The sequence below is a fragment of the Setaria viridis genome, chromosome 1 (genome assembly GCF_005286985.2).
Source record: "Setaria viridis chromosome 1, Setaria_viridis_v4.0, whole genome shotgun sequence".
In the NCBI taxonomy this organism is placed as follows: Eukaryota; Viridiplantae; Streptophyta; class Magnoliopsida; order Poales; family Poaceae; genus Setaria; species Setaria viridis.
Window position 1 is genome coordinate 37,914,763 of NC_048263.2, and position 13,897 is coordinate 37,928,659.

General features: G+C 46.2%; 1 protein-coding gene and 1 long non-coding RNA gene across 2 annotated transcripts; one reads left to right on the top strand and one right to left on the bottom strand.

The window, feature by feature from the left end:
* Window positions 1-9: 9 nt before the first annotated feature.
* LOC117841421 (uncharacterized) lies at window positions 10-993 on the bottom strand. Its single transcript, XR_004637293.2, has 2 exons — window positions 411-993; window positions 10-299 (listed from the first exon to the last, which is right to left on the bottom strand). It is a non-coding gene; the product is annotated as an uncharacterized lncRNA (long non-coding RNA).
* Window positions 994-1,648: 655 nt separating this feature from the next.
* On the top strand, window positions 1,649-7,545 carry LOC117846429 (uncharacterized). The gene is made up of 3 exons (XM_072291441.1): window positions 1,649-1,969; window positions 2,046-2,358; window positions 7,409-7,545. The coding sequence occupies exons 1-3, from the start codon at window positions 1,649-1,651 to the stop codon at window positions 7,543-7,545; spliced, it is 771 nt and encodes a 256-aa protein (XP_072147542.1).
* Window positions 7,546-13,897: the final 6,352 nt, after the last annotated feature.

The following is a 13,897-nucleotide window of genomic DNA, read 5'->3' on the forward strand; positions in this document are numbered from 1 at the left end:
ATTTCAGAGTAGGGTATGCCCATGGCCAAGAAAATACTTAGATAAACGATAAGATCTTACATAAAAGATACATATATAGTTCAAACTAAATGTCTTTGATAACAAAGAGAGATTACAAAATATTAGGGGTTACTTGAGCTTGACCTGACTCTGAATGCTAATTAGTTGTGGTCTTGATGTGGACGGGGAAGGGGAATCTACCCTGCATGTCTTAGCAGCCCTTTCCCATGTTGATTTCAGATCAATCGACTTTGACTTCTTCATTTTTGAAAGGAAATACCACTACCAGACTCGACTACCTACAACAGAATTAAACACGCATCTATGTATTTTGCAATTGGAAATGACATTTGACAGGACATAGCAATTAGCAAAGAATAAAGGGCAAAGGTGGTTTGAATTTTGATTACCCCTGACTGAATGAAGAAATCAAATCGAGCAGGACTGCTGGAATTGGGGAATTGGAGCTGCCGAGCTGGATGGGGAATTGGAGCAGCCAAGCGCGCGTGGCCTCCTGGTCCGGTGGGCAGTGGCCTGGATCCGCCCCGCGCAGTCGCGCCGGCGTCGGGACAGCCGGGCGGTGAGCGCGCAGGCCGTGGGGTCGCGCCGAGGACCGAGCGCGAGCGGCCGAGCCGAGCGGCGAGCGTGTGGCGGCCAGCGGCCAGCGTCTAGCGGGCTGCGGCCAGGCAGCCGGCGAACTTCCGGCGAGTCCGCGAGAGACGGCCAGCCGCGGGCGGGCGGCGGGGGACGGGGATGAGCTGCGGCGCCTTGCCCTAGTGCCAGCTCGGCGCTCAGTCAGTCGACGGTCAGGAGGAGAGGAGCGTCGAGGCCAAGGGGAATGGGGGGATTGGGAGCGGGAAGGCCTGATGGTCCATTGGGCCGTCCGGTTGGGCGTGGCCCGTGGGCTTTTGACGCGAATTTGAACCAGAATATAGCGAAGAATAGCAATTTGAACCTTAACTATATTATACATGTATATACCTCTACACACTACTAATTTTTTTTCCTAAAAATGTTGGGTATGCCCAGGAATACCCTGGTCACAACTGTAGGTCCGCCCCTGGATAGCACATAATGCATGTAACAAATTTATAGGGATCCAGTGGAATATTTTTGGCAAGTGGTTGTAGATTCGGTCGTGTTTGAATGTAACTATACCTTCTTAAATTTGTACGGCCAAAGATATTCCCTGGTAACCTATATATTGTAATCCTTTTGGAGCTGGGGGTAATGTTCAACCATGCACAACGCCTCTGATTTTTTATGGTAATCAGAGCCTAGGATAGATCCACGGCATCAAGCTCGAGCGTCTCCAATCCACTACTTGGTGTGCATATCACTGAGAAGTTGAACAAGACCAACCATACGCTATGGAAAGCGCAGGTGACGGTGCGCGGATGGAAGGCCACATCACCAGTAAGACCGGTGCTTCCGTTGCTGAGATCGATGAGAAGCAAGCCGACGACAAGAACACTAAGGTGCCAAATCCGGCATACGATGAGTGGTACGCTCGGGACCAATAGGTCCTCGAGCTGATCTTCATATTGGTGGGGAAAGATGCCCTCGTCCAGATCTCAGTCGCAACGACGGTTGCTCAAGCATGCAGGAAGTGCAGGGCATGTTCACGGTCCAAACTCAGGCAAGGACGATGAACATACACCTTGCGATAACTATCACAAAGAAAGGTAACCTGTCCATCACTGATTACTTCACCAAGATGAAGGGATATGCAGATGAGATGGAGGCAGCCGGAAGACCGCATGATGATGAAGAAATCACCTCCCACATCTGCAACGGCCTCGACTCTGACTTCAATCCAGTGATGTCGGCCCTCGTCACAAGGGTCGAGCCAATCACGGAGGCCGAGCTCTACTCGCAGCTCCTCACATTCGAGAAGGCTCGAGCTGCAGGACGGCTTGGGCAGTTCGGGCTCTTCCGCCAACTTCACCAACAAAGGAGGCCGCAACTCGTCAGGAGGTCATGGACTGAACCGCGAACGCGGCCTTGGTCGTGGTCGTGGTCGTGGTCGTGGTCGTGGCAACCAGGGTCAGCAGCATCGGCCCAACTACAACCCCAACCAACAACGCTCGTCGGGGAACTCCACCGACACCCACCCCCTCTACCAGGTGTACTTCAAGAAGGGGCATCTTGCATCTGAATGTTGGCATCGCTACGATGAAAACTACGTCCCCGATGAGAGATTGGTCGCTGCACCCATGGGCACCTACAGTGTAGATACCAACTGGTATACTGACACTGGGGCGACGGATCATGTCACAAGCAATCTTGAGCAACTCTCCATCAAGGACAAGTACAAGTACAAGGCCAATGACCACATCCACACGACGAGTGGTTCAGGTATGGAGATCAAACACATTGGCCATACTATTGTTCCAAGCCCCTCAAGAACTTTACATCTAAAGAATGTTCTTCATGTTCCACAAGTGTAAAAAATCTTATCTCTGTTCATCGTCTTACTAAAGATAACTCAGCTTTCCTTGAATTTCATTCTGATTATTTTCTTGTTAAGGATCAGGCAACGAAGACTACGATCCTTAGGGGGAGATGCCACAGAGGACTCTACTCACTTCCTTTAGCTCCTTCAATAAAGCAGGCCTTCGGAGTAGTCAAGCCATCTCTTGCACGCTGGCATAGTCGTTTGAGTCACCCATCGTTTCCCATTGTTACTAGAATTGTTAGCGGCAATAATTTGCCATGCTTAGTAGAATCGAATAAAGAATCAGAGTCAGTTTGTGATGCTTGTCAGAAAGCAAAGAGTTATCAGCTTCCTTATCCTAGATCATCTAGGGAGTCTAGTTTTCCCTTGGAACTTGTTTATTCAGATGTTTGGGGCCCTGCATCCAATTTTATTGAAGGAAAAAATATTATGTTAGCTTCATTGATGATTATAGAAAGTTAGTTGGATTTACCTTCTCAAATATAAATCTGAAGTTTTTGAAAAGTTCCAAACTATGGTTGAAGGATTATTTGACAGAAAGATTATTGCCATGCAAACCGATTGGGAAGGAGAGTATCAAAGGTTACACACCTTTTTTTGATAAAATCAGCATATCTCATCATGTCTCTTACCCTCATGCACACCAGCAAAACGGCTTAGCAGAGTGCAAGCACCGTCATATAGTTGAGGCTGGCCTAGTGCTTCTTGCTCATGCATCCATGCCTCTCAAGTTTTTGGATGAGCTTTCTTATCAACCACCTATCTGATAAAAAGTGTCCCTAGCAAGGTGATTAATTACACGACTCCCTTAGAACGTCTCTTCAAACAAAAACCCGATTACTTGGCATTGTGAACCTTTGGTTGTGCTTGCTGGCCCTATCTATGACCATATAATCAACATAAGCTAGAGTTCCAATCTAAGAAATATATTTTTCTTGGATATAGCCAACTCCATAAAGGATTTATGTGCCAAGATGTATCATCTGGTCGAGTATATGTCTCTAGGGATGTCATTTTCGATGAAACAGTTTGTCCCATCTCAAAATTACATGCAAATGCTGGTGCTCCGTTACGTACATAAATTTCCCTCTTCCCACCACATTTGTTCAATTTTCCTATCTTATCCTCTGGGGCGGAACATATAGATGGACCGATGTTTGATTCTTCTAACCATACTGATAAAACTGGTGAAATTTCTGAAGAAATTGCTGTAGGAATCGGCACATATGATGACACAAACGGACATGAGCTGGGCACAGGGCACAGGACACGAAGAAGATCACGCCATATGATCTCCAGCTGCTGCACTTATCGTGGGATCTGTGCCGTATTCGCCTCGGAGTCTCGCGGGTGAATCTGCACATGCCACGTCCTCCGCCCCGCTCCGTCGCATAGCGCTAGCACCAGCTGGTGTCCCGGCGCCCCACTCCTCCGACACCACACGTCCTGTTGCGGCTGCGGGCGCAGGGGAATCTCTGCGCTGGAATCAAGGGCCGGCGGATTCTCGGCACCAGGTGATGATACATGGGCTGGATCTTCTACGCCAGCTGCTGTCCAGACTGCCAAGGAACCATCTGAAGGCACAAATACACACCCCAGGACTTGCCTGCAAAGTGGTATACGTAAAGAGAAGGTATATACTGATGGGACTATCAAGTATGGTTGTTTTACTTCTTCCGATGAACCACATAATCTAGAAGAGGCATTGACCAGTAAAGATTGAAAAGCTGCTATGGATTATGAATATACTGCTCTCATGAAAAATCAACATTGCATTTAGTTCCACCTAAAAAGGGTATTAATGTTATTGATTGTAAATGGGTTTACAAGGTTAAGAGAAAAGCTGATAGGAGTCTAGATAGATATAAAGCTCGGTTGGTTGCAAAGGGATTCAAACAAAGGTATGGGATATATTATGGAGATACCTTTAGTCCTATTGTTAAACCAGCTACTATCAGAATTGTTTTATCTCTTGCTGTATCTAAAGGATGAAAACTTCTACAGTTGGATGTACATAATGCTTTCCTGCATGGAATACTGGAAGAAGAGGTATGTATGAAGCAACCCCCTAGATATGAAAACAAAGCATCACTTGAGTATGTATGCAAGTTAGATAAAGCTTTATATGGCCTCAAGCAAGCGCTGAGGGCATGGTACTCCAGGTTAAGTACAAAACTACAAGAGTTTGGTTTTAAAGCATCTAAGGATGATACTTCGTTATTCTTGGGGAAGATCACAATATTTATACTCATCTATGTAGATGATATTATTGCTGCCAGTTCCAGCCAGGAAGCTTTTCAAGTGTTGCTGCAGGGTCTAAGGAAAGAATTTGCTCTAAAAGATCTTAGCGAGCTTCATTATTTCCTCGGCATACAGGTAAAGGATATACGTAATGGTATTATCTTGACTCAAGAAAAATATACCAATGATGTATTACAATGTGTTGGCATGAAGGATTGTAAACCGGTAGCTACACTGTTGTTGGCTTCAGAAAAGATTATCTCTATATGAAGGTAATTTACTTGGACCGAGTGATGCTACAAACTACAAAAGTGTTGTGGGTGCTTTACAGTACTTGACATTGACTAGGCCAGATATATCATATTCAGCTAACAAAGTTTGTCAATTTTTATATGCACCAAAAACTGTCCATTAGATGGTTATGAAAAGAATTCTGAGATATTTGAAACATACAACCAAGGTTGGATTAAAGATCTGCAGGTCGTCTTCACTACTTGTAAGTGCATTCTCAGATGCGGATTAGGCTGACTGTTTAGATGATCGCAGGTCTACTGGAGGATTTGCAGTATATTTGGGTTCTAATTTTGTGTCTTGGAGTGCTCGTATCTTGGAGTGCTCGTAAACAGGCGATGGTGTCAAGGTCAAGTACAGAGGCTGAATATAAAGTTGTGGCCAATACAACAGCTAAGGTAGTGTGGATTCAAACATTACTGTATGAATTGGAGATACAATCACCAAAGGCTGCTAAATTATGGTGTGATAATATTGATGCTAAGTATTTGTCTGCTAATCCTGTCTTCCACGCACGTACAAAATATATAGAAGTTGATTATCATTTTGTACGTGAAAGGGTTGTGAAGAGGCTACTTGGAATTGAGCATATCTCTACGAAAGAAAAGGTTGCAGATGGCTTCACCAAACGTTCAGCAGCTGGAAGTCTTCAAGAACAATCTCAACCTAGGAAGGTCAGATTGAGGAGGAGTGTTAGATAGCATGTGATGTATGTAACAAACTCATAGAGATCCGGTGGAATATCTTTGGCAAGTTGTTGTAGATTCGGTCTCTAGTAAATAGAAGTGTTTAAATGTAACTATATCTCCTAAATTTGTACGGCTAAAGATATTCCCTGATGACTTACATATTGTAATCCTCTTGTGCTGTTTTGGCACATCAATTAACACGCAATCGTTTGCACCCTTGGAGCTAGGGGCAACATTCAACCACGCATAGCGCTTCTGATTTTTTACAGTTACGCCGTCGAGCTGTGCAGTAAAACAGGTTGCGGTGTAAAATAAGAATTCAACAATCACGTATAAAATCAGAAACCAGAATTTGGGGGGGGGGGGGGGGGGGGGTTGGTTGGGGAGGAGGACGGCGTGCGCCGGAGTCCCAAAACATGAGCTCGCCTCAGGAAAAAAAAAATGAGCTCGCTTCAGAATGGCTGCACTGAAAATAAATGACAGTGTTCTTCAGTTCTTGATGGAAGACTTGTACTGTTGTACATCCAATGCTCGGTTTTAGCTTCCCCAAATCCATCGGCCCAGAAACAGTCATTCCATCAATCCTGTGCAGCATTTCACAAACTGGCTTTGTATAATGAATTGGTGCATCTGTAAACTTCTTGACTTACCAATTGACATGCTTGGTAATAAAATTCGGGCGGAGCCCTTCCTGGACAAAAAAAATTGACATGCACTACCTGAAGTTGGGCACAACATGTCACCATTCATGTCAAGATGCCATGTTAATTGAACTTGAGCCACGATCTGATGAACCTCCACGAGACAAAAAGCGTAATGCTTTCCAGTTCACCAAAGATATCCGTTGCCGCTGTTTCGTTATGGTCACGCTATCAACGGTAATCGAAAGAAATAACAAAAACCGACCTTAGGTCAGTTGGTAGGGCGGAGGTCTGTTGTATGTGCAGCTTATTTTATGTTGCTGGTTCGAATCCGGCAGGCGTGAATTTTTTTTGTTTTTCCAATACTAAGTTATTTTTTTTGGAGATTTTTTAAGTAAAATTTCCTTCTAACAAGGCCAGTGCTTCATTTTCATTCCTAAAGTCGCAGCACTTCAGGATTTCGGTTTCCTTTCCTCCTTGTCGGGAGAGAAGGCCAGAATCATAAAACCAGTGATTTCGTTAAAGAAAATAATAGAATGAAACGACGAGATGGGCCGCTGCACCAGGAGGAGGTTCCATCCATCTTCTTTCCATATACGTAGCCCAGCTCCGACCTGATGCCAGGCCCAATTGATCAGGACTTGAAACACCCACCACCAGGGTCCCTCGTACGCAGCCCAATCCGCCCATCTCTCGCCTAACCCACGTGCTGCTCGCTCATCCACGGCGACCTCCCGCCGTTTCTGCTTCCTTCCGCCCCGCCCAATAGTACGGGGAGTGCCCGATCCTTTTCTTCCCAGGCGAATCCTCTGATGGAGCGGGACGGGCAGAGAGGTCGTGGAAGGACCTAAGTTTCGAGGAGCTGGAGCGCATCTTGCCGGTTGTCCGTCTGCCCCCAATGCCTGATGTGCCTTGGCCCCCGTGTCTTGGTTGGTGTCGCCGCTAAATTCAGATTGCTTCTCTCTCTGAACTCTTTGCCATGTTTTTCCTCTATCTATGTCATCATTTATCCGCAGAGCTCCATCTCTCCCTCTGTTTTTTTTTTGGCGTGCTTTCACTATCTTTGTCATAATGTCTGCCATCACCAGCCAAGAGCGAGGAGGAGGAGGCTTGGGAGGCCATCCTTGGAACACCTCTGTACAATTGGATGAATGCGGAGTTCACAGAATCCAACAGAGCTATCCTTGGTAAGGCCTCCCTGATACTTTTGCTTCAGGTTTCATAGCGCGATTGCATGCCGGTGTGTTCGGCTGCTGCCAGCCGGCCAACAGCTGCTGTAGTCCAAACGGAGTAATGCCTAAATCTGAGCAACTGGTTGTTGCCAAGTCTGCTTTATACTTATCCTAAAAAAAGCGAAATTGTTGTGTGGATTTTAAGGATCTAGTTGACTGTTTTGTTGCCATTGCCTTTTATTTTAGGGGCTTACTAGCGCCCGGACATCCGGCGGGAGCAACTCCCGTCGGATGCATGTATCACCATCCGTTTTAAATCTGACGGCTACAGTAGTACTAAAATAAATACCACTAATTATCCGACATTCCGTTGCAACATCAAAACAAAATAGCTACAACATCGAAAATTTATGGTTGCAACATAAAAAAGATACGAAAAAATAGCTCAATGTAAACATAATATTTGTGAGGGAAAATTCCCACCGCAACATTGAACACATGTTTCATGCAATATTTCTAAAAAAAATCATCATATGTTGAGTTGGGGTTGAGCTTGTACGGGAAGAAATATTGCAACATGAAAAATTGACAGATGAAACAACAAAAGCCAACTATTGCAACATCGAAACATCTCAGAAAATCAATCGTGCAACATCAGACGATACGTTCATCCGCAACACCCGTGCTTATCTACAGCGCTTGCAACATCCAAGAATCCTTACTGCAACATCGTGAGATACCTATTGCAACATGGCAGTCGGGGGGCTATCCGTTGATGATGAGAAAAAAAACCTGCCGCAACATCTGTTTCGTGTTGCATGAAACATTCAAATCTTTTATTGAAAATGCAACATCCAGATAAAACATATGTGAAACATATGCAACATCTAGATCTACTTTGCAACATTCACATGAAACACTTGCAACATTCTTCTGAAACACTTGAAACATACTCTTGCAACATGAAGCAAACCTGAGCAGGAGGAGCACTGCACAGCGGGATCCGACACTAGGAAACGGTGCTGGAGGAGGATGGCGGCAGCCGGCGCGGCTCGTCCCTAGCCGCGGGGGAGCTGTAGCCCGCGCCCGGCAGCGCCCCAGCGCCCGACAGCCTTCCTCGTGAATCTCCCAGGCGGCCAAGCTCATTGTGGGCGGAGCAACTCCTTTTGCGGCCGGCGTGGATCGCCCCCTGGCCGCGGGGGAGCGGCGGCCCGCGCCCCCGACGCTCGAGCAGCACCTGACGCCCTTCCCAGGCTCCGGCAGCGTGCGTAGATCGGCCACGGCCTTGCCCCACAGAATCCATAAGCTCACGGGAAACGGGCAAAATCACGCCAATCCTCTGCCTCGCTCGTCGGAGTGCTGCCCGTGTCGCTGTCGCGCTCACCACACTGACACCGCTTCTCGCTGCCATGCTTGTCGGAGTGCCATGACGTGTTGCTTATTCCTCGCCCGTCCGAGCGCTGCCCTGATGTCGTTGCCTCCATGCGGCCGCTGAGCTCGTCGGAGTCTCGTCGAGCTGAATGGTTGGAAATTGGAGAGAGAGAGAGAGCAGTTGGGAGAGATAAAGAATGAAAGTAGAAAAATGTGTGGTGCAAGTTAGGCCACGTCATTTTATACTGTTCTAATTTAATTAACTAACAACACAATGGTGACGGGGATTAGAGCGATCCGATGCGTCGGACGTCCGCTCCTGAGCATTACCGTTTATTTTATCTACCGGCTGTGATTTAAGATCTTTTCTGTTTCCAGAATATCTTATAGAGGATGATGCTAAACGACAAAGGTATAACGATGATTGCTATAGAAAAACTGAAGAGGTGAATGCAACACTTGATGACAAGGATAGATATGATCATGTCGATGTCTGGCCCCGTTCTCCTTCTCCTAGCTGCTACTATTTTTGGTACAGGTGTTACCAAATGCGCAAAACCAGTCCCAGTAACACCACTATCTTTGTTTATTTTCTTTACGAACTGTTTCTAAACTGATTCGATCTCATGGTTTATCTATCTTTGTTTTATTTTTTCAGCTCCCCTAAAGAGCAAGCGCTTTACACAGCCTTATGCATACGAATATCAGGCAACACCATTTCTTCAGTTCTTTTCACTTCGCTTTGCTGGCAATTTCTTGCGTGGTGAATCAATGAGTGTTTATGGTTTCTTGGCAATTCGAGATGACGTAGATTATCTGCGTGATTATGTCTTTTCCCGATCCCAGGAAGATGCTCATGTGATCAGACCGGTTAGTTGATCTGAAACTTGTTTACCTGCTCGTTTTCTGCTTATTTTGAAAGAAAGTTTCTGCTTATTAATGTATATTCACTTTGTGGTGATTAAAGGTTGTTGCGGTAAATGGCTATTGTCGTAGTGACATAGTAATTAGCTTATCTGATCACGATGAAAGATGATAGTTCCAAATATTCGTTTTACCAAATGAAATTGTTTATGGCAGCAGAAGTCACGTTGTGGGTTTAAAACTAAAAAGGTTCGTTTTTCATCTATACTGTCCTGGAAGTAAAATTCACCATCAGCTGCTGATTCCTGTCCTGGCTTCCAACCCTCAAGCATCCAGATTCCAGAGCAAATGACCTCTTGAGCTAATAGCACCCATGTTTCTTGCAAACATGTTGTTGATGCAAATAGGTCATTCAAAGTAAAAACTATATGAAATTATGTTCTAAATGGCTCGGCTTACCAGAAACTTGTATGGAATTGTAAGAGCAAGAACATTATTTTCATTCTTGTTTAATCTTTAAATCTGAATACTCATGGTCATGTCTAATTTACTTTCTGGGTTGTAACCACACTTAGATCTTCTAGAGCTAAATTCTACTGTCTTTGAAACTAGTGAGGTTGCAGTGAAGTGGTCCACATGTGCCCGTCAACATGGCATAAGCCAAACAATTTCCTCCCTTTCTTTATCTGTGCACAAGTTGCAGTGGGAGCACAAGTTGCAGTGGGAAGTAGAGCTTTTGAAATAGTTGATACAAGCTCAGTCCTGGTCAAGCTATGTTCTATCAATCATAAACCTTCCAACTGGCTTACTTGGCATAAATCAATTGCAATTCAGCTATGTTCTATCAACTGGTTTACTTGTCAAGCTATGTTCTATCAACTGGCTTATTTTTCCCTTAGAGTCAATTTCTTTTTTATTCAAGATTTAGTTGTATATGTAAACAGGTTTCTTCTGATCTGCCTTTAATCAGTCCAGTTCGAGGGATCTCTTCATCGGCACCGGTGATATTTGAATATAGTATCAAATTTGTGAACAATGACAAGGATAGCGATGATGAAGATGGTGAAATAATTGATGGGTGTTTTCGCTATGTACCGTGGAATCCCTATCATAATCATAAAGTGAAGCCACGAATCTACGGTCCACTTGGCCCAGTAGATATGCAGTTCATGTATATCTGTACTGGTGTGGAGGGAACTATTAGTGTTAAGGTCAAATGCGCTGCTTTATAGTCTGAAGGCGGTGACTGCATTTACAAGCCGGCAACGTAATGCTATTCTGCTGTATGATAGGCCTGCTTCTTCGCTTGTGACATCAAACAATGGTTCATCTGCATGGGTGGCTGTTGCGTCGTCAGTGGTCGCCGTAGATTTGGACAGTGAGCTGAAGCTAGCAGTTGATGTTACAGTGAAATTTAGCGCTTCTCTCAATACCCTTGAAATTCTTAGGTTTCCTTCGGTGCCACTAGATAAATTTTCACTTCCCTCCTATGCCATTTCCGTTAGCCGTCCGTTAGAATAGGGTCCGTTAGAATAGGGTTAAGTGACAAGTGAAATGACAATTTTACCCTTATAATAGCTGCTGCTGCGGTCGGTGGCACGTCGCTCTTCCTCACCCACCTCTATTCTTCCTCCCTTCCTCCATATCACGCCCACAAGCAACAGTTCGTGCTAGCTATCTCTCCGCCAGCGTGCTGCCCGCCTCCTCCCACCACAGCACGGCCGTCCCGGCCTCCCGTGCCGCGCCGCGCTGCCGGAGGCCGCGGCCAAATAGGCCCCGCCGAGCGCCGGTGAGGGCGTCATGAACTTCACCTTCTTCTTGCGTGCAGTAGCGGCCGTGAGGACGGCAGCGGTGACCACCTCGTCGGTCTGCTCCGGCGACGGTGACCGGAGCCGGCCCAAGAGGAGCAGCCACCCCCAGCTCCCGGACTGCTCTGTATTGTCATTGGACAAGGGGCAAGGTGTATTGTGCAGCAGAACGGAAGTGGCTCTTCCGAGTGTGGGCCCATCTAGTCAGTGAGGAAAACTTAACAGCAATGGATGGAAATGGCAATCAGGGGAAGGGAAATTTGAAACGATGGCAGTGAGGGGAAGTTAAGAATTTCAATGGCATTGAGGGAAGCGCTATAAATTTTAGTGGTATCGAGGATATTTACTCTTTGTTAGTGTTGATGATAATCCTGCATGGGACCAGCATAGACATGAACATAACAGACATGTGAAGCAGGCTGTGCAAACTCATGAACTTTCTTCCAAGGCACAGAAGTGTAGAAGCACTAAAGGAGCAATTATCATGAGAGGGAAGTTTGAATTAGTAGCCACGATCACGTGGTCCATTATGGATGTAGAGAGAGAGAGAGATTTAATTGGAAATTTCTTTCGATTCACCAACCAACCAAATGAACCATGAACTGACTGTTTGGTGGAGGAGGTCTCAGGTTCAATTTGTATTTTTGGGAGGTTGTATGTTAACATGCTTGTCAAATATCATCGTTTGAAGGAAGGAATTCTATTTTTGTGCATGTGCCATCATCGATTTATCAATATACTGTTTGGTATTGTGCATATATTCCTTAGACTAATTGCCTTCTTTCTTTTTTTTAGGAATAGGGGGGGAGAGGATCCCCACCTAATTTCATTTCATGAAGCTTCTTGCAAGCTCATTAAAACAGGAGTTTCAGCGGGTTTACAAAGCGTGTATGAATTTTTTTGAGCTACATATTGAAACAAAAGGATTGGCACCAGACTTCAGCGATCGCGCTGTTAGCGCGCGACAACCGGCAATGCCACAGGCGTGCCTCTTCTTTACATGCAAGCAGCAGTCGGAGCAGGCATGGTTCTTGCCCCCGGAAGACGATGTCGTGTCCGTGCTTCCAGAGTTGCCGAGCACAGAGCAGGAGGAAGGTGGAGTAATGCATCGAAGGGATGTGGTGAGGCCTTGCAACTTCCCATAGACGTTCGACGTTGTCAGCATCCTGTATGGTGGAGCCGATTGCCGTCCAGAATTGTCTTGCAAAGGAGCAGTGGAGAATCGGGTGGTCAAGCGACTCCGTACCCAAGGTGCAGATATCACAACTTGCTGAGTCTACAATGTTCTTGAGCAGGAGGTTTGTTTTGCACTGAATTTTATTTTGCACAAGCAGCCATCTGAAGAAGCGCACTCGTGGTGGTGCATGGTTGAGCCAAACGAATTTGTAGAAGGGGCACTGTTGTTCTTCTCTTATGCTCCAAGCAACAGCATATACCGGCTCAGCGCGGAGCACACCATCCTTTGCTGCTAGTGGCATAGTCGTCGATCAGGGGTGGCAGAGAGCTCAGTGCCTTCTAGCACTTCTTCCAGTGCCGCCAGTTCAGCGGCAGCAGCTCTGGAGAGACGGGGAACAAAGTGAGCTCGTAGTGGAACAGCCAGCACATCAGCCACGCATGCAGTGTTATTGGAGTAGTGACTGAACAACGCCGGGAACACATGCATGAGCTGTCCAGCTGGCAGCCAGTGGTCCATCGAGAATGAGATGCATTCACCATTGCCAACATTCGAGGTTGTGATTGCTCGGTAGATTGGCAGAAGCGCATTCAGATCATCCCAGTGAGATCCACCGATGTTAACATGCAGAGAGGCGAGGTTGACCGGATCGATGACCCATTTCGCCGAGGAAGAGTCTCCAGGGTGGTGCAGCCGGTGAAGAAACTTCAGTAACAGACATTGGTTGAGTGTTTTCAGATCCTTTACCCCAAGCCCTCCCTGCTCTTTAGGCACACAAACTCGCTCCCAGGCCACTAGACATTGGGCACCTGTAATAGACTGCTCACCAGAGCAAAGGAAGGCTCTTCGACATTTGTCTAGTGCATCAATTGTTCCCTGAGGAAGGAGCATTGCAGAGAGGATGTAGATGAGGGCACTGTCGAGGAATACATTTACCAGCCGTGTGCGACTCATGGTGTTGAGTAGGGAGGCTTGCCAACCACCAAAGATATCTATTGGTCCTAGCGATAAGAGGGGCGAAGGCGTTCAGGTTTAGTTTGACATTTGACAGCGGCATTCCAAGGTATGTTTGGGGGAATTGTTCTTACCTGCAACCAAGGATGTCGAGGAGCTGTGGGAGAGCAGTGAACAGCGGTGTCATCAATGTTCATGGGAACAACCGTGCTTTTATGAAAGTTGATCTGCAGG

Coding starts and splice junctions, on each gene's coding strand:
- LOC117846429 (XM_072291441.1), top strand. CDS start 1,649: ATGAACATACACCTTGCGATAACTATCACAAAGAAAGGTAACCTGTCC. Junction 1,970..2,045: donor AACAAAGGAGGCCGCAACTC/GTCAGGAGGTCA, acceptor CGTGGCAACCAG/GGTCAGCAGCATCGGCCCAA. Junction 2,359..7,408: donor CCACACGACGAGTGGTTCAG/GTATGGAGATCA, acceptor TGCCATCACCAG/CCAAGAGCGAGGAGGAGGAG.